Source organism: Thunnus maccoyii, chromosome 14 (genome assembly GCF_910596095.1).
Source record: "Thunnus maccoyii chromosome 14, fThuMac1.1, whole genome shotgun sequence".
NCBI classification, from domain to species: Eukaryota; Metazoa; Chordata; class Actinopteri; order Scombriformes; family Scombridae; genus Thunnus; species Thunnus maccoyii.
Window position 1 is genome coordinate 11,745,265 of NC_056546.1, and position 24,902 is coordinate 11,770,166.

General features: G+C 40.6%; 3 protein-coding genes across 7 annotated transcripts; 2 read left to right on the plus strand and 1 right to left on the minus strand.

Moving 5' to 3' along the window:
• The first annotated feature begins 3,086 nt into the window (after nucleotides 1–3,086).
• On the plus strand, nucleotides 3,087–8,708 carry ndnfl (neuron-derived neurotrophic factor, like). Its single transcript, XM_042434216.1, has 2 exons — nucleotides 3,087–3,294; nucleotides 6,608–8,708. The coding sequence occupies exons 1-2, from the start codon at nucleotides 3,087–3,089 to the stop codon at nucleotides 8,056–8,058; spliced, it is 1,659 nt and encodes a 552-aa protein (XP_042290150.1). The 3' UTR covers nucleotides 8,059–8,708.
• A 3,376-nt stretch (nucleotides 8,709–12,084) lies between these two features.
• On the plus strand, nucleotides 12,085–15,121 carry dnajc9 (DnaJ (Hsp40) homolog, subfamily C, member 9). Its single transcript, XM_042434118.1, has 5 exons — nucleotides 12,085–12,388; nucleotides 13,700–13,840; nucleotides 14,180–14,434; nucleotides 14,562–14,648; nucleotides 14,735–15,121. The coding sequence occupies exons 1-5, from the start codon at nucleotides 12,215–12,217 to the stop codon at nucleotides 14,843–14,845; spliced, it is 768 nt and encodes a 255-aa protein (XP_042290052.1). The 5' UTR covers nucleotides 12,085–12,214; the 3' UTR covers nucleotides 14,846–15,121.
• On the minus strand, nucleotides 15,103–24,726 carry fam149b1 (family with sequence similarity 149 member B1). Of its 5 annotated transcripts, XM_042434113.1 has the most exons (17): nucleotides 24,591–24,726; nucleotides 24,256–24,477; nucleotides 23,583–23,699; nucleotides 22,916–23,060; nucleotides 21,979–22,127; nucleotides 21,694–21,837; nucleotides 20,784–20,945; nucleotides 20,473–20,654; nucleotides 20,228–20,373; nucleotides 19,463–19,531; nucleotides 18,827–18,939; nucleotides 18,314–18,538; nucleotides 17,271–17,394; nucleotides 16,886–17,011; nucleotides 16,607–16,688; nucleotides 16,328–16,465; nucleotides 15,103–16,174 (listed from the first exon to the last, which is right to left on the minus strand). In XM_042434113.1, exons 2-17 carry the CDS (start codon nucleotides 24,300–24,302, stop codon nucleotides 16,089–16,091), a joined length of 2,055 nt encoding a protein of 684 aa, XP_042290047.1. In that variant the 5' UTR covers nucleotides 24,303–24,477; nucleotides 24,591–24,726; the 3' UTR covers nucleotides 15,103–16,088. The 5 variants fall into 5 exon arrangements, with proteins under 5 accessions (XP_042290047.1, XP_042290046.1, XP_042290049.1 ...); XM_042434112.1 differs by having other exon boundaries at nucleotides 24,256–24,726; XM_042434115.1 differs by having other exon boundaries at nucleotides 20,228–20,370; nucleotides 24,256–24,725.
• Nucleotides 24,727–24,902: the final 176 nt, after the last annotated feature.

Below are 24,902 nucleotides of genomic sequence, written 5' to 3' on the forward strand. Positions count from 1 at the left end.
CACTAAATCACAGCTACACACACAAAAAGACAGGGAAAACTAATAGAGTGTGAAAGAAATGAAAGTAAAGACAGAAAGATAGAGAGAGATGCAGCAAAATCTGATCCAACTTCCTAAGCTATTGTTAGGCATTACATTATTGTTTGCTGATTGGATTCGACTGTATCAGAACAGCTCCAGGTGCTGTTTGTGCAACTCTCTCCACATCAGCATGGCATCACTCTCTCCTGATAAAATGGCCGCTAATACCCATGATGAAAGATATTTGGAGAACAGACCCATCTGAACTCCCCAACTAACTAAAAATAGAAATGTAGATGTAAAGGCATCGACTTCAGAGTCATATTAGCAACCCACTTCACACTTTGAAAAGCAGTGCGACTGGTGATTTTTTTTTTACAGTGTCAAGCTGTGCTACACACACATCCCAGAGTAATAAAGCATGGCCATTTCTTTCCCCCTGCATGAATAATTCTGTCTGAATAGGATAGGATGTTTCTTCATATCAATGAATCATCAGCCTCTACAGCTCTTTAGTGTCTGTGTGAATGGTACAGTAGAAATTAAACTGTGTGAAAAGTGTGTTTGAGTGTGTTACTGTGTGTGAGTGTGTGTTGCTGATGGGGGTCTGATTGATGTTCTTGACCTTTCCGCCACACGTTTTTCAGAGCCTGGGAGATATCCAAGACCGGGTTGACTGAGGAAAGTGAAAGAGTGAAAGAGACAGAGAGCAAGAAGGAGCGATGGCACTCGTGTCCCTGTCCTGGTGTTTCAGTGCAGCTTTGGCGCTGATTTGGAGCACATCATGGCCCCAGGCACACTCAGCCTTGGCACCTGAGAATGAGGTGCCACTTCGCCCCACTACATGGTTACCAGAGGGGAAGATCACCTCTATAATTCTCCCCAAAGGACGAACTCGCAGGTAGGGGAACAGATGGGATGGGAGAACAGTATGAAGCAATATGCTTTCATGGTGTTGTTGGTCGCTACTGGAGCAACAACCATTTAATAATCTAAATAAACTTTTTATTTTATTATATTATTAGTATTTTCTTTATTGGTTAATCTGTTGATTATCTTTTTGATCTTTTTAATTAGTTCAATGATTCCCAACCAGGAAGAATTGTACCTGGGGGGTCTTCTGCAGTATATACACTATATATATCCAGATATTGATGTTTAGGAGGAACATAAACTCACAAATAGGATGAAGAAATGTCCAACATCTGCCATTACAACTGTTAGTAGTGTGAATATCTAACCAAACATGCTAAAAACAAGAGAAGGAAAGAATGAGATCGTATCTGAACATGGATTAGGAGACTGTATCTTGTATGAGAACAAAATCAAAACAACCCACTTTTATATAATCAACAGTATTAAATAAAATCCAAATTAAATCTATTCAAATCAACACATCGAGAACATGATGGGTGGTGTTGATGACAGGGTACTTGAGCTCATCTGATAGGCTCGTGGGGATACGACAGACAACAACCACTTTAGTCTAAAAAAAGACAGAAAATAGACAGATAATAGTGAATAACGCAATGCAATCACAATTTACCAGAGCCCAAGGTTTTCAAATTGTTTGTGTTGTCCAACTGACAGCGCCAAATCCGAAGACATTCAATTAACAGTCACATAAACCAGAGAAAATCCTCACATTTGAGAAAGTGAAGCCAGCAAATATTTGACATTGTTGTTTAATGGATTATCAAAACTGCATTTGAATTTGATTATTGTTAAACAATTTCAAAATAGATGCAAATCTTTTTAACATGTATTTAGTCTAAGAGTCTTGAAATCAAGTTGAAATGTCAGTGTCAACAAATAAATAATTAATTCGGGAACCAATGCAAGCAAATCTTATCTGGACCGTCCCAACAGATTACTCTTGAAACTTTTCTTTTCGCTTAAGAAACAAGTTGAATTCTCACCTCAAACGGCAGATTGTTTCATCTCGTGTAAAAGTGATTACATTTTTAAAAACTCAACACCAGTTCGTCATCAGATCTGCCCTTGTCTGTACTTCAATAACAAGTCACCAGCCATTCCCCCGGACCATTTTTTTTTTGAGACAGTGGTTGATTCCAACACCACTGTAGAGCGAGCGAGAGGAAGTGGAGCCCATTTGGCCTGAACCATACAGAACAGTGCCAGTGCCTGCTTTCTGAAGCTGGGAGCTGAAAATTGCGAAATGCATCTCCCTGTGTGCTGCAGTCTGTCCACCAGTGCAGTCATGCAGAACCGCACGGCAAATAATGGAGAGAAAACATTGATTCAGAAATTAATCACTCTATTAAATAAGCAGCAAAGTGCCCTTGAGAATGACAGTGTCGCACATCTGTTTAAAAACAACCACCATCTGCACAATATCAAGAATAATGGTGTGTGTAAGGGAGGAGAACAAATATTTATTAACAAATAACCATGCAGTTACTTCATTTTCATGAAGGGTAACTGGCTGTGAAGAAATTACAGACACACAGTTACAGAAAAGGTGTTTAAAAAAGATCTTTGTGGAGGTGAACAGCTTAACATTGACTTAAGAGTTAAAGAAAAGTGGTTGTTTGAATTAAAAAAGTGGTTGCGTGAATATCAAATGTCCTTTAGCCACCACTGAAACTCCATCTAATATGCAAAGTGGTTGCGTGAATATCAGATGTCCTTTAACTGCAGCCGAAACTCCATCTAATATGCAAATCCATATTCCACCACGCACTAATGCTGTCCTCAAAACATCTGATCACAATAAGGCACATAACTGTTTCTATGCTAAGCACGATCTCAGGTAGTTACAGCAAACAGGCAGATATCCATCTGAAACTGTCAATGCAGCCTTATCATCTGATTCCCAGGTCACCTCTCCTGATCTGCTATCAAACGACTGATCAGCATGTAGGCAAATGGAAAGACGGCGACGGGCAAATGTTTGAAACAGCTGCCACATTGAAATCTTCAAGCTTCAGGAGAGAAAATTATAAGCAGTCTACAGTATCTTCAAATCAACCATAAAATGAAAGGATGTTGCACAGTATGCACCGAAAGATATCTTGTCTTCTCATCCATCACCGTGCAGCTGAATGGAAACAGGATGTTATCTTTTTGACATTCCCTGTGAGGAATCAAACAACTTCTTCCCGTTATCTTTGGTTCCCCTCCACAGGCTATACTTCACACTGAAGAAGAAGGCTCCAGCGATGTCGGTGACTGTCAGCCCGTGTGACCTCCCCATCGAGTGGAACTTGGCTGCCCGCACCCTGAAGGACAAACCCCTCAAGAGCCTGCAGTGTAAGTGGACAGTAAGACTACAATCTGCACCTTTAGACACTCACTTTACCCCGAAGATCATCACAACATCAAGGAAAGCCAAGATGATCCATTTGACATTATCATCACCATCACGGGCAGGGATTTAGTGGAGCAAAGACTTTTAATCTTATTTAACTTTGTACTTGCAGAAGACAGTTTTCTTAACTTTTTGGAGCAGCTTTATGACCAGAAATTGAAGTACATGTCATAGTGAGGATGATCAAACTATCTCTACTATGAACTATTCCTAAACTGATTCCTATTGATCAGTCATACAGGCATTGACACAGGAATTGGGATCGTATCTGGTTGTCACATTGTCATAAATTTTATATGAGACTTTGGATTTAGATTTTAGTGCCATAAAACGCACAAACATACACACATCAAGGCAACATAACAGATCAAATGTTGAAAAAGAAATAATATGTGTTGATAGTCTGCATTTTTGTGCCTAGTAAATCAAACAAATCAAATAAACTCAGAAGATTAAACATACTATTTGTAGCACATTTACAAGATGGCATGAAAGTCAGGGCAATACATGCTCCAAGTAAACTAAGAGCATCAAATTCTCAAACTAAAAAGACACAGATTTCTGGACTCCAAAATATGCCTCAGAGCCCTCCATGAGTACTTTTCCGGGTTAACTAAACAAGCTTCTCTACATGGTAAAATAACAGTATGGAGTTATAAAATGACACATGAATCATTCAGATCCTGAGCTCATGGGTCCCCATTGCCAGCCTGAATTATTCACTTTGATTCTGTAACATTTGGTCTCATTTGAGGAGCGATTTCTCATTTCAAGGAGAGATGAGCAGTGAATACAAGAGGTGACAGGTTGTTTTTTTTTTTATTTGGCAGTTTCGTCATTCAAGTGAAGAGTGCGTACTTCAAAACGAAAACACTTTAGGTATGAATGGAAATACTGACAACCATTTTTGAAGTGGCAGTTGACATTTTATATATTTATTTGTTCATTTATTTGGAGATCAGGATTTTCTCTTTATCCATCGGGGTCTGTGCCCTCAATAATTTGTTGTTTGTGTATGCACTTAATGCAATTTGCAATGCTTCTGTGTCCTGCAGCAGTGAGTACTCGTGCACATGTATGACTGTGTTCGCATAAAACAGCATGATACTTTTCTAATTAGTGAGACAGTAGTCAGATTTTGCTAAGGGATTTTGATCAACATCAACGTTGTGCTGAAACAACACTTGTGTGTTGACAAGTAAAGGTATAAAAATGTATTATTGTGGTGTTTAAGCAACACCCTTTCTAGGGATTATGAATTTAGTCTGAAGTATGAATTTCTGTAGTTACGGGTTTTTGTCTGTTGAATCATGGTGGCCATAGTGGCTCATACTAAATTGTGATGCTTTCTTCAACTTCACTCCAAACAAACTGTTGTTGATACTGCCGGAAACATAAAAATATTACTTCCTGTGCATATCACGATTGTTTGATTATCCAAACAAAAATAATTAGAGGAATAATTATGTACTATTCTTATTTTACATTCTTGCATAAGGTTAGATGAGAAAATTTGATACCACTCTCATGTGAAGCATGGAGCTGGAGCTGGACGGTGATTAGCTTAGTTTAGCACAAAGACTGGAAGCAGTGGAAAACAGCCAGCCTGACTCTGTCAAAAGTTCAAAAATACACCTACCAGCACCTCTTAAGCTAACTAATTAACACATTTTATCAAACTGAAATCAAAGTTTAATCCATTCAAAAAAATAAATGTAAAAATGTTGTGGTTTGTGGTACTGTAAGTGCTGGACTATTTCTTGACTTCCTGGAGTTTTTCAAGGACACAGTGAAAGAGGGAAGGGTCATTACGTCACTGTGTAGCGCGTGAATGCACATTGGTGCCACACTTGAAAGCTCTCAGCACAGTTAGCGTAGTGGTGAATGGGCAGACCACTCCTTCATCTCCCCCCTCTTAGTTTCACATGTTATCAGTCTGGGTGATGGAGGCACTGGCATTTTGGTGTGTTGTTATTTAGCTAATGTTTCATGTGTTTTAAAGGTACCTTTCGTTTCATTTGTATGTTAATTCAATTATTTATTTACATGCAAGTTACGTTAATGTTATGTTAATGTTATGCTAGATTTATATGTGATTGAGGTTAGTAACAGACTAATGTTAGTAAGTTAGCTAAACTCTGATAACAGCCTAACTATTTAACTGTGAGCCTGCTAGATAACGTTATGTAACATAATCTGCAGTTTTTGGTATGGTGACCAGGCGTTTGGTAGATTAGTCACAGCAGGGCAACAGACAAATGGGATTACAGCCCAGGTGTTGATTTTATCACAGCAAAGATTGCTTCATTCATAATTACAATGCGTTATTTTCTGATGATCAAGTTTGTTGTTAAAAGTTTTTCTAAAAGTTTCTGATAGCCATGAAATGTATGCCTTTGTTTTTTTTTTATAGCTAAGGGTTCGTTTATAGCCTACCAATGCACAATTAATAATCAGAGGAGGTTTGTAAATGTTTCATTTGAACATCTGATATTCCCATAACATTAGCTTTATTAGCCCTGTCAATCAAAGCAGCCTCTGGATCAAAATAAAAGAAAGAGAGAAGTACAGATTTTGTTAACAATATTTATCCTGCACTCAATATTTTCAAGGGACAATTCACTTGCAACTTTTTTTTTATTTGCCATGGTGAGCATTTTAATTTGACTCGCCCTGAGCCCTGTAAAGTATGCCTATAATCATCTTTGGATAGTATTTGGAGATCAATAACAAATAAACAAAAGGGACACATTTGGAAAAAATCAGTAAGTATTCTCTGAAGTGTGTTCTGTCATTGGGTAGAAGCATTTCTTCATCAAAGGTCATATGACAAAGATATGTTGGGTTTTAGTGTGCTTCTCCATGCTTCTTTCATAGGCTTCAATAGAACTGGCACCAAAGTCTGGCACCAAGCAGATCTTAGAACATTGGTATAATGATGTAATGACCCTTCCTTCTTTTATAGTTTCCTTGGAGTTTGCTTGTTGCCTGGCAACGTCATGGTGACACAAAATTCCAGGTCCAGTTATGCTAAGCTAAGCTATCTCAATACTTAGCACACAGACATGAGCGTGGTATTGATCTTCTCATCTAACCCTCAGCAAGATCTAATAAGAATGTGAGAATGTAAGAATATGTTGAAGTTTAAAAACAACAATTTAGAGCCTTGTGTAATTTAATTTGCTGTTTGTTATAGCTGTTATTAATCATTTATATATAGAGAAATATGTTTTAAACTCTTTTCTTTCCTTACAGGGAGCACCAAGAAGAGCACGCCCGAAGTGTGGTGGAGAGGTCCTGGGACTGAGGAGAAAATACACAGCTTTACTGGCAATGTAGTGGACACATACAGGGGTCCTTCCTATCCCCATGCCTCCATCTACATCCTGAGGCTGCGGTCCAAACAGCAGAACACCAGAGTTACAGTGTACCTCCATGAAGGCCTGGGGACCTCAGGAGCCTTCCCTCTGGTCCCAGCTGATCCTCAAGTTCACACATTAGGTGTAGGAATGACAAGTGTCACCCTCAGCTGGGCGCCCAGTGCCTCGCTAACCAGCCTCCCACACACACAGAAAAGTTATGATTACTGCGTCCTTGTCAACTCTCAGCAAAACTACCCTAGCATCTGCGCAGCCCGAGAGAGCATGAGGAAAGAGAAAGACCAGAACCAGGAAAAGAAAGAGAGGAGGAGGAGAGTCACAGTGTGGCCAATTTTGAAAGAATGGTGGTGGCAGCAGTGGGACGCTTATCCTGAGCCCCAAAGTCCACCTTCTTCCCTCACCGATGAGTATGCTGATCTCCAGTGTGTATGTCAAGGGACAGAGAGTGTTTGCACTGTCTCCGAGCTCCTACCTGACACCCAGTATTACTTTGACGTCTTCATAATCGACAGGCTGAATGGGACCAGCATGGCCTACAAAGGGGCAGTTGCTCGGACGCATGAGGAGGCTCAGCCGGCGATCACCACGCTGAGAGAGGGGGAGCTGAGGTGGGTGACCTTCAATGACAGAGGGTCCAACTCGGAGCAGTTCTTCAGTTTCAATCCACGGGGCTGGCAGCAGAGTGGCCTCCTAACCCTGCAGAGCTGCGGTGGAGGTGAAAAAGTCAAGGTCACAGTGTCCAGTAAAGGTCAGGTTTTGACCTCTCAGGCTGTGGGAGGTGATTTAGTGCAGATTTGGCTCCAGGGAAGTCCCTCTTATCTTATCCACTTGGAGAGAGAAGGAGCCACCACAGAGAAGATCTCTGCTGCTGCAGATCCAGCTCTACCAGGAGGTCTGATGGCTTCAGTCAAAATTCAGACCTCCTCAGCCTACCACCGCAGAGGCGTCCCGTCACTGCCACCCACCTTGCAGATAAAATCCTTCAACCGGTTGCGTGGGTGCAACACTGTCACCCTGGCGTGGATGGGCACAGAGGAAAGAAGCCTGTACTGTGTGTACCGCCGAAAGCTGGGAAAAAGTGAAGCAGATGCTGGAGGAGTATCAGCTCTAACTGCACCCTGTCTGGGGCCAGAGTCCCGCTCTGACACCGAGAGAGTTCTCTGCAAGTATTTCCAGGAGCTGAATCCTCGGCGGGCCGTCACTACAGCTGTGATCGGGGGCCTGGAGCCAGGGATGGCCTATGTGTTTGATGTCTATCTAATGAGACGCTGGGGGATCCCTATCAAGTACGCCAGCAAGATGGTGAAGACCAGAAAGGAATGCTGAGCTGCCGCCCCCTACAGGAGCTTTTAAGACTGTCCCTGTTCAGGGGAAAATGCATCGGCCATGGACATGCTATAAAGACTGACCATGAGAACAAAGCCATTTGACTGTTTTGGAGAGACTGTTACCATAGCAAGGAAGTATTCCCTCTGGAGGAGCAATGGTTATATTCAAACTTAACTTGCACTCCATGCAAGTGGATGGAAAGCATATGAGAAGGATCTGCACACCAGCAAAAGTTCATAACATTTACAATACAACTCTTGTGCTTTTGTCATTTTGTTTTTCATTGTTGGTCATGATAATGATGTGCCAGTTGTCCAAGTGCTTATTTTGTGTGTAAGTACAAAGGACAGATGAGGTTTGTGATGACAGAAAGTCAATAAAAAAACAACAACAGAGACTGTGCCAAATATGCAACAGAAACAGATGGGGCAATAATTGGATAACATCTAAGACAGGGGGATTTGCAGTGTATATCTCCAGTGCTGCATATTGTACAGGCTTATAAACACAGATGGGTGCAATCTACAGATGCTTAGTTCAAAGTCAGTGTGTATCTTTGTGTTCTGCTTTCGCATGAAGCAGTGAAAAATACTTAGTGACTTGCCTCATTGTCTTTGATGTATTCTTGTGCTGCTTCAAACGCACCAATAAATACTAGGGTATCTGTACGTTCTCGACTGAGTGATGCATGTATGTCAACTGGACACCAACATTAGATATTCATGTAATTAAATTGTTTTCAGGTAACTTCAACTATCACTGTAACAGATGAGACATTGTTCAGTTCAGTGCAAAAGTGAATTTCAACTTTAACTCTAAGAGGTTAAATGATATGAGTGTAAGTATTTTGATAACTAAATGACTGGACTAGATTGAAGTATAACAAAGATGCTTACATTGTATTTCAAATGGGATGGCAATGGCCTGGGGTTGCCATGCCCTTTTAGAGTAATACATTTGTTAAGAAGAAATCGGTCCTTTTCCTGACAAGTAACAACCTTCACACTATTTTGACAGTAATTCTGATAATCTACTCCAAGTGTCTGTCAATAAGAAGCCTACTATGCAAGAAGTCATTAATACATATTAAGTCAAATTCAGTTAATCATAGGGTTATGATTCATGTTACATATAGGGCTACAGGTGTGAAATTTGAGTCTCTCTCCAGTCAAAAATGCATTTTTCTTATTGTTACTTCATTGTCATGTTTAAGCTTCCCTGTGCAGAACGATATATGTGCAGTTTGACACTAGAGGTCTGTTTTCACATTCATCTCTGTGCTCATCATAAATCTGAGTTTAAGACGTGTACTCACGAGCATGACTTGTGATATTACAACTAGTCTGGAAACATGGTGAAATCATGGCCCAGTATCCAACTTACACATGTGATGTGGAAACTTGAAATCTCCAGTGCACATACACTGAGAGTGAAGTTTTCAGTGAAGTAGGAGACATCTTGTGTCTAGCACTTAAAAGTATAAAAATTAGTAAAAGTATATATAGCAAAGTATATTTGCATATTCATAGATTCTGGAGTTTCCGATGAAGGAGAAGAAATAGATCTAACTTTGAGAATACAACTAGGTAATTTAACTTTTTTTTGGTGGAAATAAATTCAAAGCAGAGTATTTTTTTATGTCTTAAAACATGTCTGAAGGGGGATCTTTAACATTTAAAATAGAGCCAGGGTTAGGTTTAAAAATAAACCAAATTAGAATCAATTAATAATAAATGATTAATGATCTGAATTTTGGTTATCAAAGTTTATTGAAATTAAAATATCTCTAACTATTGTATATTTATGTTTATTTTTAAGTTAAGAATAAATATTAGTGCCTTTTTTTAAGGACATGCATTATTTATTAAAGGGGCTCTATTATGCTTTTACTTATTTTCTGTCATATATATATATATATAATGGAGTTTTTGTATTTGTAAAACTTTCCTTGAGCCAAGAAAAGCCATTTAAAAATCTGTGATGTCACCACAATGTAAAGTCTATGGGCCAATTGGGAACTTGGGGCAGGGCCAGCAGGAAAAACATTATTACACATATTCAGTGGGCTGCATATCCTCAGAAGTAAACCCAGAAGCTAGAAACTGCTTTGGCATATGCGCCAGGCAAGCAATTCTACTTGGACTGAATAGGCACCATTTTCAGTCCAGTATCCAGCTCTTATAATACATCCATGTTATATGGTCATCTGACTCTGTGTGTGTTGGTCAGCTGCTCTCGTTTGTTGGTGCTGGAGTTCACTGCTCCACTCTGCTAACATTATGGCATTTCTGTGGCTGTTTCTGCTTGTACTATTCCATATTTTGTTGTCTCGACCTGTTTTATTGAAGAATAGTGCCGCTAACGAGGCTCCACTAATTCAGTTCCCACATTTGATTTCCTATAAATTCTTCACAATAAAAGTCTCCCATTATTTAGTCATTTAAAAGCTTTTAATATGAAGCAGCAAAATCAAGAAATGCTGGGTTCTCATCAGCAGTAACTTAATATGACTCTGATATGGCTGAAAGCAATCAGCAAACGGTAAAATAAGGCAGATTTCTTAAAGTACAACCAGGAACACAAAGACAAACTGAACTTCAAACCACAGAGATTCAGTTAGAAGCTACAAAAGAAATGAGAGGGCTGAACACAGATAGGATAAAGATGTCACACAATAAGCAGGTAGCCTAATGAGCGTAACATTTACCAAACAGATAAGTCCTGCTGTAATCTTTGTGACTGGGTACGTTCATGTTGTCCACTCGCATATTTCAGATCGGATTTCAGCTCAATATGGATGTATTTGAAAAGTTTATATTTTGAGTAAAGAACGAGAACAAAAAGCAAAATCCAACTGCTAAGCTGGCCAATCAGAACAGAGTTGGATTTTACAGAGGGGGGCGGAGGGAAGGGGAGCTAAAACAGCTTGTTTCATACCAAGCGGGTGATTCCAGGTCTGAAAAGTGAAGCCAATGCGGAAGTGCCTTAGACCTGCATTCTTTCTAATGGCCAGCAGGGGGAGCTCCACTGGCTCCAAAAAGGAGTCCAATCATATAGAAGTCTATGGAAAATGACCCTACTTCTCACTTGATTTATTACTTCAGTAAACAGTTTCCTAATGAGTTTATGGTTTCAATCGCTAGTTTCAAGTCTTCTTCAATACAGCATGATGTTCATTTTGTAAATTATGGTCCCGTTTAATTTAATTTTGATGATAAGGCAGAGTTTGCTTTAGGGCATGGCTATGTTGTTATTGGCAGTTTGCTACCTAACCAATGACAGCATTGGTTGGGTAATGTAAACGTGGTGTGACCCCAGATTCACAGACTATAGGCGTAGCCGTAGGCATAGCCGTAGCGTCGCTATTTCAGTGTGTTTTCAGTTCATGAAAGTTAATTGTAACATTTTGGTCACCTAAAAAGTCTTGTTCAGCATTTGGTTCTACTCAAAGACCCTCTAAGGAGTTGGATGTTCAATTATTCAGGTAAGTACATTTTGTTTTAATGGTCTAAAGCCTGTTTTTCGCTAGGGAAAATTAGCATTAGCATTAGCATTATCACAGTTAATTATAGACTGTAAATGCACTATGCTAACCAAGCTACCAGCTAGCGTTAGGGTCAGCTCCACCCTCTCATTCAAATATGGTCACTTCTCATCACTTCTGGCTCTAAAAATCCAAGACGGCAATGGTCAAAATGTCAAATTCAGGGCTTCAAAAGTCAACAAACCAATGGATGACATCACGGTGGTTACATCCATTATTTTTATACGGTCTATGTTTCAAACAGAGGCTGAACTGAGGGGCTGCATAAAAGGCCAGTATGAGATAAATAAGGATTTTTCAAACTGTAAATCATGCAAAGCTACTCTAGTGGAGTCACAGAATAAAAAATATAGAGTTGGAAATGAGCATAATAGGTCCCCTTTAAATAAAATGCCATAAAAAGCCCTCATTAAATAGTCTGACAATGGGATGAATGCAACCAATAAGAGAGCGCGTATGTTTACTACGTAATCACGTAGCTGTACATGCGGAAGTACGTGACAAGCTAGCGCGCCAATTTAGTTTAGCAAACAAAGGGGAGGCTAGTAACAGAAACACAGCTTCAAAAACTCGTCTAAACGTACTCAGTCAAAGCAAAGAGTTGTCAGGATGGGTTTGCTCGACCGCTGCAAGGAGCTCTTCAAGACGTCAAACCTGTACGAGGTGCTGGGCATCAACAAGGAGGCAACAGAGGCAGAGATCCGGAGGAGCTACTACAAAGTGTCCCTCAAAGTGCATCCAGACCGGGCTCCTGAAGACCCGCTCGCCACGGAGAAATTTCAGGTTAACCCTTCTTGTCGTTAGTTGTCAGCTAAGTAGTTGGTAATCTCCGTCTTCCCCTTTTGCAATCACTAATTATGCCACTAACATTAACTGGGACTTTGTCATGCATCTGTTTGTAGGAATGTATATATTTGAGTAACGTTTTCCCATTTATACATTGAGAAAAACTCCTCGCTCACATAGAAATAAAGATCATTAAAATGTCAAGTCTGCAGTTAACAAAGATCAGCACTAAAAGTAATACTGATCAGAGGAGGGCGATATGGATAAGTCTTTCATCCTCTTTTACGTAATGTCATGTTACTATATAGATAATGTTTATATATAGTGATATACTACATTTTCTAGAAACTCAATTGAGAAGCTTGTGTGTAGATTAAATAATCAGATGGAAATGTCCGTTTTAAGTGCATCCAGTTGACAAATTATGATACCTCATGGCATTGACGTTAATCAGATATTGACACATAAACACAGTAGCTGCTCACTGATTGTAAAATTGCCCATAATGTGCAAATACAACTAGAGCTGCAACGATCAGTCGATTAAACTATTAGGCTAGTCGACCAGACACAAGAATACGTTAATCGGAAACAATTTTGTTACTCAAATAATTGGTCATTTATTGAGCAAAAATACCAAATATTTGCTGGTTGCAGCTTCTCAGATGTGAGGATTTGAAGCTTTTCTGTGTCATACATGATAGTAAACTACATATCTTTGGATTTTTGACTATTGATCAGACAAAACTACACATTTGAAGTCATCACCACAGAAGTTATAATAGGCATTTTTCACTATTTTCTGACATTTCATAAAGATTTCGTTAGTTTTAGCCCTAAATACAACCAAAGATATTAGTGAAATTGTTAAAAGGTACCGTATGGCAAAATCTCTAATGGTTGCCAAACTTACATTGTTTTATGGGACTGTATATATCACCAAATCTCCTAAACCTTATATCAATTAGAGCTGCAATGATTAGTCTAAATAATCCATGGAACAGAAAATTAATTGGGAACTATTTTGATAATCTATCACTCGGTTTGAATAATTTTTAAAGAAAAAATACTACAATTTCTCTCGTTCCAGCATCTTAAAAAATTTGTTGTTTGTTGCAGCCTTAATATAGATGTTGCTTTTTAAAGCTTATAGTAACCCACAGTACGTCAATATATCAGTACCGCCACATCATATTTTTATATTACTCATATAAAGTATATAATAGTATTTCATACTACATTTTTTTAAGGGCTGCAGATGTGTGTAAAATTGAGTCTCACCTGATTTTGTTGGGGTTTTTTTCTCCAGGTGTTAGGAAAGCTGTATGCGGTGCTGAGTGATAAAGAGCAGAGGGTTGTTTATGATGAGCAGGGAGTGGTGGATGAAGAGTCTGACGTCCTGAGTGAAGACCGCTGCTGGGAAGACTACTGGAGGCTGCTTTTCCCTAAGGTATTGGAGCACAGCAGGGTTTTTTTTTTCTTTTTTTAGAAACGTGACTCATTTTAGTCTTTGTCGTGTGAGTCATACATGTGATGATGTGACCTCTGAAGTGAGTCACTTGTATACCAGAAATTTTATGTTCAATGACATACAGTAGAGGTTATTGTGTCATTGTACCAGCTATGGTACTACAAATAAAAAGCTACATGTACCCAGACATAATGGTGGATTAATGCAACAGCGTATTCGTCGCAGGATTATAAAATCACCATAATTTTATGTCCCTAAACAGCATCTGTCACACATTTTGTCTTGACAGCCTGCTCTGTCTCTCTGTCTGTCTCCTAGATAACTGTGCAGGACATCCTTGAATTTGAGAAGAAATACAAGGGCTCTGACGAGGAGCGGCAGGATTTAATCCAGCTATATGTGCAGCATGAGGGAGATATGGACGCCATCACGGCCTCGGCCCTGTGCTGCTCCCAGGAAGACGAACCCAGACTCTGCAGCATCATCCAGGCTGCCATCAAGAGCGGAGAAGTCAAAGAATTCCCTGCTTTCACTCAGGAGACTGACAAAAAGAAGAGGGCTCGCAGGAAGAGGGTGAGAAATGTGTTTATGTTAAAGCCATAAAATCCTCACAGCTTATATTTTATGTCTTTTTCCAGGAAAGTATCTTATTTTATAACTTCCTCCAGTCTCATTAACTCGATTGCATTTGACCTTCCAGGCTGACAGAGAACGACAAGAAGCAGAAGAAATGCAGAAAGAGATGGGGCTCGGTGATGAGGATGACAGTCTTGTGATGATGCTTCAGGTAAAAAATGCATTTCCAGATGTATGAAATTGATAGGGTTTTTTTTGTTTTCTCTCAATAACCTTCATATCTTTCTTACTTTCCAGCAAAGACAGAAGTCCAGAGAGCAGAACTTTAACAGTTTCCTGTCTGACCTGGAGGCGAAATACTCCAAACCAAGTGGAAAATCCCAAAAATCAAAAAGAGGAAAAAAGTGAAAAGTGTGCATGCTCTGGTTATAGCAGATAAAACGTGTAAATGAATCAAAACACCTTTTCAAGTTGAGTAAGAGCATTGGAGTACACGTATGAGCTGCTGTCTAACTGCTCTGTTCTGTATGCTCATAAAATGTTCCTTTTATGTGGCTTCAGTGTATGAATATGTAGTAGCTTTTTGTGTGACGCTCATCAAAATGTAAATGCATCTTTTATTTCTGTCTTTTATGTTGTTAAAGTCTTCAGAGAACACAAATAAATTCATATTTATATATGTAATCTGTACATATTTTTTTATTTAGTATAAAATAGAAAATACATTGAAGAGAGAAAAACTTTGATTTTCAAGCTTTGTCACCTTTGTAGCATGGCTATCTGATTATTTCAACAACAAATGAAGGGAAAACCACCCTTTGTGCAGTTACCCTGATGTTACCTGACAAAGCATTCCTATTTGGCTTTGCACAGGTAATAATGCAAAAAATTCACATCAAATACAGTATCTTGTACAGACATGACGAATAAATTATTTACAAACACATCGTTTTCTACAACTACCTCTTGTATTTCTACATTATCTTATAAATGAGGTGGACTGTAGAGATGTTCTGTCAGTGCTCTTCTGATTCATATGGTTTCAACTGAGATGTAATGCTGAGAAAGGCAAAAACTTTCAAGGTGGCATCTCATTCTTGTCTCTGTGTGCAACGATATGCAATGAAAAGCTCTGGGTCCATTTAGTTGTTTTTTTTTAACAGGCCCGTTGAAAATTGTGTCCTTATAAAAGATACAGTACCAAACTCTGATGTTGTATCAGAGGAGAAAAAGTGCTTTTTATCCTCTCTGTCCCTGTCTGGGTGGATGTGTTGTTCCCTGCATAGTCATTTACCAGTACAACACACTGCAGAGGAGAATATACAGTACATTCACATATAAATAGATATATACACATTCAAATCATACATACTGAGTACAAATATCCACACATACACCTCTCACTGTACATGAAGATGGATAGTTCGTGTCAACAGTTATTTGTGTTTGGCAGCCACATAAGCTGATTTCTGAGATACAAAAATAGGCCTGATACAAAAACTTTGTAAATAAATTCAGCAAAGCAGCTATAATATGAAACAATTCTGCTACCTCTGTCAAAACAAAAACTTGTTAAGTGGGCACAGATGCTGCGGAGTGTTGCACTTCATTGTGCTGTATGAAGATGAATGGCTGAAGGGTGCGGGGAGAACTACAAGCCAGGTCTGCCAGCTCTGGATGAGATGCCTCCCCGCGTGTAAGACCGAGGTGGAACCCCCGAAACAGGCACCAGTGGAGCTATTAGGAAGAGGAAGGATAAAACATTACTGAACATAGACTTAAAACATCTCGCTAGTAGGTAAATCTCACCAAAGCCAGCAGCTACAACCACTCATATTCACCTAAGAACGAAGCCTGGAAGAGTTTCATCAGCTGTTTTAAGCTACTGACCTGCAACAGGGGCTTGTGGGTCTGGCTCCTCTTCGTCTTTGATGGGCGAGTGGCCCAGGGGGTGGTGGGAAAACGAGTCCAAGAAAGATGAGCTGCTGATGCCAAGACTGATGCCGGTCACACCGATTCCAAGAGAATCTGGTGGGATTAAGGAATAAATTGATGCGTACAGTGTAAGCTAACATTAAAGTAACAGAACAGGCAGATGAAAAGCAAGTGTCTCTTTCCAGCAGAATATGTTAATGTTTTTTGATTAACAATTCAAGTTGAATTTCTGACCTGTGCCCACAGAGGCTCTTCCTGGCCTCCCCTGCCCGATGTTGTCCAATACTGTGAAGGAGCGGCGGTAAGGGGTGTCCGACTGAGAAGAAAGCCAGCGGTCAAGAATACTGTCATGCATACTGATCATACAAGTGAACTACACCAACTATTTACTTGGAATTATAAAACTACACTGCTTAAAAAAAGTAACTTGATAGTTTCTCTTGTGTAGAATATTATTATTACCGCTCCACTTGTGACAGTGTGCAGTATTCTGAGATGATAGAGAGCCTTTACCCTGTATGTGTGAGTGGTGTTGGGGCGAGAGAAGACGTCCAGTACGTGGTGACGATCCCTTGGTATTGAACTGCCGGCTTCATCATTAATAGCGCTGTGGGCACGGCTAGACGGGCCTTTCTGACGCTGGTGCGATGGGAGAAAAATGGACAAATACAAAGGTTTTAAGCAGTGGATCACATGTGGTTTACTGCATTTGAAAAACTGACCAAGATGTTTAATAAATGCTACAGTGCAACTGTTTTTTAGGCTCTACACTATGGGGTTACTGGTATATTGTACAACCTCTTGTCTATTTAGAAAGCCTTCATTTATCTCTGTTTCTGTTCAAGTGCTGTAACGAGTTTATCGTTGTTAGTGTAGTTGTGTTTCGGTGGTGTTATACCTGTGCAGGTTTGGACTGCTGCCCTGAGTGGGACGACTCTGGGTCTCCAGTGCTGATGGGGGGAAGGAGTGTGTTCCTGCTGAGAGGCAACAGTGGAGACGTCAGGCGGTCGCTGGCCGTGGCTCTGTGGAAGAACACACAAGTATAGATAGATTTATTCACTGCTCCCTGAAAAAATGACTGTGGGAGTTGTGAAAATTCACGACTTAGGTGTAAGGATGAAAGTCAAAGTTAGAATTTTACTTCTTTATATAGCTGCGATACAAAAAAGATGTGATTTGTAGATAATGTTTCTTATTTAGTGCTGTGATAAATTATTTCACCACAGCGCTATCAAAGGTTGAGTTATCTCCCCACACAGTGACAGCACTGTGATATTAAAGGAATCGGTTGACATTTTGGGAAATGCACTTATTCACTTTCTTGCTGAGTTAGATGAGAAGATTGATACTTTATCTCATATCTGTCCATTAAATATGAAGCTACAGCCAGGAGACAGTTAGCTTAGCTTAGCATAAAAACTGGAAGCAGGGGGAAACAGCTAGCCTGGCTCCGTCCAACGACAACACGTTATATTGTTTGTTTGATCCATACAAAATTAAAGTGTAAAAACGCATGTTGTAGTTTTACGGGCAGTTGTGTGCAGAACTATTTCTTTGTAGGGTGCAGTGACTTGGATATGAACATGAACACATGGTCACTGACTCTACCATTAGATATTAAGACACTGTAGTCGCTGAATTTTGCAGAAGAACTGACATACCCTATGAAGGGAAAACATGCTTTACCCCATCACTTTTTTACCCGCAGTTCATGACAAGTTCATCTGTTAAGTTGGTTTCACACATGAAACTTCTATCACCTCCCAACCCCATTATTCTACTCTCGCAGAGCCATAAGGCACAAGTTAAAAGGGAGTCTGCTTTCAAAGTAATCTCCCTCTGCTTCTGCACAACTTCAGAGACCGCAGTGGAGAATGAGAGAGTAAAAAGCAAGATAGGAGTTTGGGTGGGGTTGGGGGTTCCCATGATGCCAAAACTCACAGACGCGTCCCCCGGATGACCTCATCCATGGATACCGCTGCGCTGGACTGACTCAAGCCAGGAACCAGTGGCAGGAGGGTTCGGGGAGGAGGGTTTCTGCGTCGAGCTGACTGGGCCGGTCGGGACAGTGATGAAGAGCTCTGCTCCAGGGCTCGGCGAGGGCGAGGTTTGCTGGAGGGGACCACGCTGGAGCCTGGTCTGTGGGACGCCCGCTCTTCTGGCTCCCTGCACGGGAACAAGAAGGTGGAACACAATAGATGAATGACGCATTTCCACCTGCTGCCAACTGGCCAACTACTCTGCTAAATAAGGTGTTAGGACCAGGGACAGAAACATGTTTTTTTTTAAATGAATGTAAAAACAAGATCTACAAGACATAAAAGACATTAAAGATTAAAATCACATATTAGGAATGTACAAACGTGTGGTAGTTGTATCTTTGTGTGATTTTGCTTTTATTTCTCTACTTTTAGCACAATGCTCATTGGTTAGAAGAGTAAAATGTGTCCATACTGGTTTCTATCCAGAACACCCAGGTTTCTCTGCTGTAGGGGGATGCTGTGGATCATGATGAGGTCGTTCAGGTTGTGCTGGGTCGCTGCTGCTCCTACTGGGACCCGTCCAGCCTGGGGAATGGTGTGAAATAAACAGAAGGAAGACGGGGAGGGGGGAGGTTAAAGGGTCAAGGACAGAGAGGTAAGAGAGGAGACATATATTGGAGGAAAGGCAGGTTAGATACAAATGATTTATTTTATGACAGTGGCCTAATGGTTAGTTATTTTCATACAGTATTTACAATACAGTATATTCTCAAAGAAACTGTTATTTATCATGCAGTGACATCAGCTGGACCCCATATCTGCTAGACCACTGACCAGAAATAACATTCACAACACTTAAAATTCAACAAAATCAATAACTAGTAAAACAAAGCATTCCAACATTCTCGTGAAAGAAAAGAAGAATCTAAAGAAAGTAGTTCATGTTGAAAAGAAGTTGCTGTTAATTAAAAAGCAAAACGGTGTAGATGCTTTTGTGTTAATCAACAGGCACAAGCACATTTATTCTAGAGATAAAGATAATGAGCCGCTACGGACAGCGTGCACACGACACGCCACCATTTTGGCTCTAAGTGAGGGAGTTACATACAGTGGACGGCCTTTTCTGCTTTTTGGATTTCCGTCTGGACTTGTGCTTTGAGCCCCTTGACTTTGTGTTCTTTAAGGGGAAAAAAGGCATGACCAAAGGAAGATAGTGGATATAGAGGAAAGGAAGGAAGAACAGAAAAGGGAGGAATGAAGACAGAAAGAAAAATTAACGAAAGAAGGAAAGAAAAAAGGAAAATAGACAAAACACATTGGCAAGGTGAAGGGCAGAGAGTAAAGAGGGAAGGAAAGAAAACAGTGATACAAGTTAATGAACTGGAAGCATTGAAAGACTGAAAGAGCAACAGGCAGGAGTGAAAAAACAGGTGACAATCAAGTGTGGACTGTGGAACAGAGATGAGTGACTCTTAAGTGTGCAAAGACTTCACAGTTATGGATGCTGAGCAAATAATTAAGACTCTTCTCAGGCGTAAAACGTCTTCTACTACAAAAAGGTTTAAAAGCAGGATGGATTCCAGCTGAAGACGGTGACTTTTTTTGTTGATCTGCAGGTATTGTATTTATAAAACACTCTACTTGCCAACTTAGATCATTATATTAATATTTTTTTCTTTTCATAGGTATATTGCAATAATGACTACTGTGAAGAAAACTCTATGTGAAATGTTACAATTTTCCTGAAATGAATGATGAATTATGACACAGCTGCTGAAACTGAAGTGCTGACAGCGATGAAAGTGAAATGAGGCTCCCAATCTGCTCCCCCAGATGCACCCTGCTGCCTCTCATTCCCTCTCAGACCACTGACCTGGAACTGTAGGCCAGCTGTGAGCGGGGGCACCCTGCTCTGGCCAAGTTTGGGCAGCATGGTAGGCAGTGTGGAGAACAGCATGAAGGGATTCTGGGAGTCTTGCTGCACGGGGCTCAAATTCCCAGAAATCTTTTCATCATCTGCTGATCACAAGCGCACAATTACTTCCAAATATTGTGCAATACATAAGAACAGACATTTGTTAATGTGATTGAGGTCAAATAAATGCAAATTAGCCCTACTTGAAGTGCAGCATTCCCAATGGCGTTGGACCAGCTCTTTCATCCAGCCAACCAGCTGCCGCCACACGTCATCGAACAACAGGTCGAGGACAGCCTGACGGCGACAACGGTATGGCGAGACAGGGGGCATGCAGTGATGCCTCCGACCTGATTCTGAACAATCTTGCTCCCACTCATCTTCCCTGTGCAAGACGGACAGATATAGCGAATCATTTTAACCAAACGGAACAACACACAGACAGTAGCTGAGGTTCAGATTTTGTTTCTGGAATAAGAGGAATATCATAGCATGAGAAAAGTAAGTAACTCACAGGTCCCTGCTATCAAAAGCCAGGTATTCCTCCATCTGACCTTCTACTTCAATCATTCTCGGCTTGTCATGACTGCTGGAGCCACTGGAGGTGCCAGGAGGCCCGTCCAACTCTGGTGACGAGGACTTGATCAGCGCCGCTCTCCTGCCTTGCACATTCAACCTTTACCACAAGACAAGGACACACAAGTCACTGACACAAGTCCACACATGCTGTATGTTTTCTATAAATGTGAATTCAAACCAAGCTGACTACCCCAGGCTGAAAAACAGGAAGAAAATCCTGCCACAAACATGCTTGCACATATTGTTTTGTCGTATTTTATGTTCCATTATGTCAACTCATTTCTGAGTAGAACTAGCCAGACAGTGGCACTGCCTAGTGCCAAACAGTTATCACAGATATCCCACATCACTGACTTTGGCTAACAAGCCCAGAGTATCTGGGTCACAAAACCTCAGTCAGCCAGGCCTCCTCTATAATTGATGCTCTAACAGCAGTCATCTGGACACCCAGCTATTTCTTGTGAATTTCATGAACTAATGAAGCGCTATAGCTATAATTCACATTTTCTTACAAACATTCAATGGCTCCAGGTTTATTTCCTGTTAGACAGTTTACTAATATCAGCAGCTCTCATGAAACTTAACCCAAGCTGCAATGCAGGTCCAATAAACTGAATTATACATGTTCTGTATTTAAAATCAGTATAACTGAGAATGATTTGACATTACCACAGAAATGTATTCTGCTTAGTTTTTTCCTTAACTGAGTTTCATAACAGTCAAATAATGTTTCTTATTGATCTAGTTTTAAAAAATTAAGGTAAATTTACCTAACATGTGAACTTTGACCTTATGTGCCCTTCTAGCAGTCAGTCAACCAGTGAGTCAGTGAAGTAAAGACTTACTCCGTGCAGCCTTGGTCTTTCTCCTGGGACTTCACACTGCTCTCTTTGCCTGCTGATGGGCTGCTGGTCGAGCTGCCCTTCCCTGAGGTAGCATACCACTGGAAGCCCTCATCACTGGGACAGACCAGCTGAGTCCCCAGGATGCTGAGTGACACGCAAGAATGGAATGTTTTTTTTTTTTCAGGTTTGTCTCCACATTCAACTTTAATCTTTGATCCCACTGCTGCACTGTTTCACTCAGCTCTAAAAGGTCAGGCGGTTGGTAGGAAGCGGTGGATAACATACCGAAGATGTGGGAACCGTGTGGCCCACTGCTGACATTCATCCTGCAGTCCCTGGAGTATCCCTCCCCCGCTGCCTTTCCCCTCATACAGCTCTTTGTCGATCTCCTCAAACATTTGCTGTACCTGCCGTGACGCCGCCTTGTCGAACTCCTATGGGACAGAAAAACCAAGAGACAGACACACAGGAATGAAGGCTCATTATTCCTCGTTCTCATACACCAGCACTATGATTGAAAGCTGCTGCTTTTCGGTCTGTTCATCAGTTATTGGCGGCACATCGCCATTCTTTGTGTATCTCACAGCAAGCTTCAACATGCATAATAACTAGCTCCTGTGGCCGCTTGGGATGTGTGTATGTATTTGTGGTCAAACTGGATTGTTCATGTGCTATAACAAAATAAGGAGAAAAAGAAAAAGATCACGATGAGTTAGGACTGAGTTACTTTGTGTAACTGAGGTTTTTTTTTTTTTCTTGGAAGCAGCTTGAGGACAGCAAACTAAATAAATCATTGAGTCCTGGAAAAGTTTTGTAGAACCAGCTGAGGCTAGAAAGTACAGCATAATAACAAACCAGTGGAATCAGGCTTCACATACACAAAGAAAGAAGTAGCATGTACAAAGCATTTAACACTCTATACAGTTACTGGCTGTATGTTGTTTTCCTCCGGTTTGCCAAATGGTAATTCATGTTTGTAAAGAGGCATAAAAGTTCAGATAAAATGCATGACAGTAAACCAAAATCTGACATTAAAATTGCATGACAATCTATTCAAGGAGGCTTTTTGTCTTTGTAACAGAATAACAGAAAGGATGGAAAAATGCCAGAGGAAAAACAATGCCCTGTGTGTGTGCACGCTTGAATGATTCTCTTGTGTCAGACAGCACCAGGCTGGCATCATCACATCACGTTATGATCATTTTCTCAGGAGTAGACTTACATCGTAGCCCCAGGAGAATACAGAGCTCCTCTCTGTGGAGATGCCAGTGCCTGTGGAGCTGTGGATACCTGACCAGGACTGGTTGGAGTCTACTGAGATGACGGTGGGACAGTCAGAGTGGCCTGAGGCAGCAGACGTCTCTGAACTAAATAGAAAGGACAAGGAAGTTTTATGGCTTGTGTACAACTCGAGAAATTTCACCACATTTATACAATGTATTCTGTTTTACCCATTGGTTATTTGTCTTTTTAATCAAATCCATTCAAACATCTTGACTGTTTTAAAAATGTAGACCGTTCCTCTGTTATGAGGAAATCTTACTGGTGTGACCATTGCAAAAATAATCACAGGCAAGGTTTCAAAGTGGAAAATAAAGGGCAAATGTCAAAGTAATTGAATATTCTAACAGGCTGCCTCATTATTTATTCTTTTAACTGCACATCTGAAGGAGGCAATGTGATATCAATTAATCCACTGCGTCTGGGTATCTCGTTTCACATATCAAGAGTCTTGAGAATCAGCTGTCAACTCAAGAAGGTGTAACATAACAAAACACACAGGCGTAGAAAAGTATGCGTGTTTCATCTTGGCCTTACTCTAGCATCGCCGAGGTTTGTCTCCCTGCAGAACAATCCGTGCCTGTCTGTCTGTAGAACAACCCAGTTACCTGTTGTGAATGGAGACAGCTTCTTGCAGGTCATGGAGGTAGCGATGAGGCGTTTGGGTATCGTCTGCTTCTTCTGGGAGAGGGTGGTGGTCCAGGCTACTTCGAGACAACCCGCGACTGCACAAAAAAAACAGATTGAGTTAATTAAAAGAAAAAACTAATTAAAAAGTAAGCGTGCAGTCACATTCTGAAGAAAACATCAGCGGCCCCACAGTCATAGGAACATGATACGACATCATGCAAATAAGATGCAGAGTTTCTTCTAATTACAACAGCAGATTATCTCCCCAAGTGGTTGAATCCAGACAGCAGTGAGATGTCCAAATGATATAAAAGATACAATGATGATGTTGTATATTGTTTATCATTATTATAATTCTTGTTGATATGTCTGTTAAAGGACTATAATGGTAGTTTTGCATGTCTTAACCCTTTAAATAAATCATGTACACTTCACCTTTTTGCCAACCCTTTAAGGATGACATCATGAAAATAAGGAGATTGTGTTTGCTCAAAGCAATTGTGTGACAGATAATCATTAGAAATATAATTTTACACTGTCATTCGTGGTGGACAAGTCTACCACTCATCTCACTTTCTCACAGTATAGAAACATAAAATTCACTCCTTGAGAGCTGGGAAAACATAGTTATGAGTGCTCAGTGCTACTCACATCTCTAGTTTATGTGATACAGGTCTTCTGTTGTATCGTGAAATCATCCTCCTTTGTCTCCGTTTTTATAGACTCAAGCCTTCGTCTCTCATTCTTGCATCCACGTCCTGAACTCGCAGTTTAAATAGGAGTCTGACATTTCCTCCGATCCACAGAAAAGCACCCGGTGTACAAGATTACCGGACAGTCTTTTGGCTACAGATGCTAACGTTGTTTCAGCAGCTAAAAATGGGTTACATGGACGGACAGATGCAGTATCAAGAAGGCACAAACAGCACTGTATATTTCCTCAAAACACATCTCCTGCTATTATAACCTTGCTACAGTCAACTGACATCTTGTGTCGTCGAGAAGCCGCCCACCGATCCGGTTAATATCTTAAAATAACTCAGTGTGTAACGTTAGCGTAGCCACTTCAGAGGATTTTCACCACCAACAACAATAACACGGCTGTCATGGTTACGCAGCCTCGTCTCCGCATGGCCTCACGGGAAATAGATTTCGAGTTACCACAGAAGAGCCGTTACATTATAGGCTGTTTGACTACTACTCCCAGCCTCCATTGCGACAACGTGATTGCGTCTCTAAAATGTATCCGCTTGTCGTTGGTGGACTGTGGCGAGGACTGTAACGTTACTTGGAATAAA

Excerpts from the sequence above, each read along its gene's own strand:
- ndnfl (XM_042434216.1), top strand. The coding sequence starts at position 3,087 with ATGGAAACAGGATGTTATCTTTTTGACATTCCCTGTGAGGAATCAAAC. Across the intron at positions 3,295-6,607 it reads ACCCCTCAAGAGCCTGCAGT|GGAGCACCAAGAAGAGCACG; the intron begins GTAAGTGGACAG and ends CTTTCCTTACAG.
- fam149b1 (XM_042434113.1), bottom strand. The coding sequence starts at position 24,302 with ATGATTTCACGATACAACAGAAGACCTGTATCACATAAACTAGAGAT. Across the intron at positions 20,374-20,472 it reads TTGGGAATGCTGCACTTCAA|CAGATGATGAAAAGATTTCT; the intron begins GTAGGGCTAATT and ends GCTTGTGATCAG. Across the intron at positions 16,466-16,606 it reads AAGAGCCTCTGTGGGCACAG|ATTCTCTTGGAATCGGTGTG; the intron begins GTCAGAAATTCA and ends TAATCCCACCAG.
- dnajc9 (XM_042434118.1), top strand. The coding sequence starts at position 12,215 with ATGGGTTTGCTCGACCGCTGCAAGGAGCTCTTCAAGACGTCAAACCTG. Across the intron at positions 12,389-13,699 it reads TCGCCACGGAGAAATTTCAG|GTGTTAGGAAAGCTGTATGC; the intron begins GTTAACCCTTCT and ends TTTTTTCTCCAG. Across the intron at positions 13,841-14,179 it reads GGAGGCTGCTTTTCCCTAAG|ATAACTGTGCAGGACATCCT; the intron begins GTATTGGAGCAC and ends TCTGTCTCCTAG.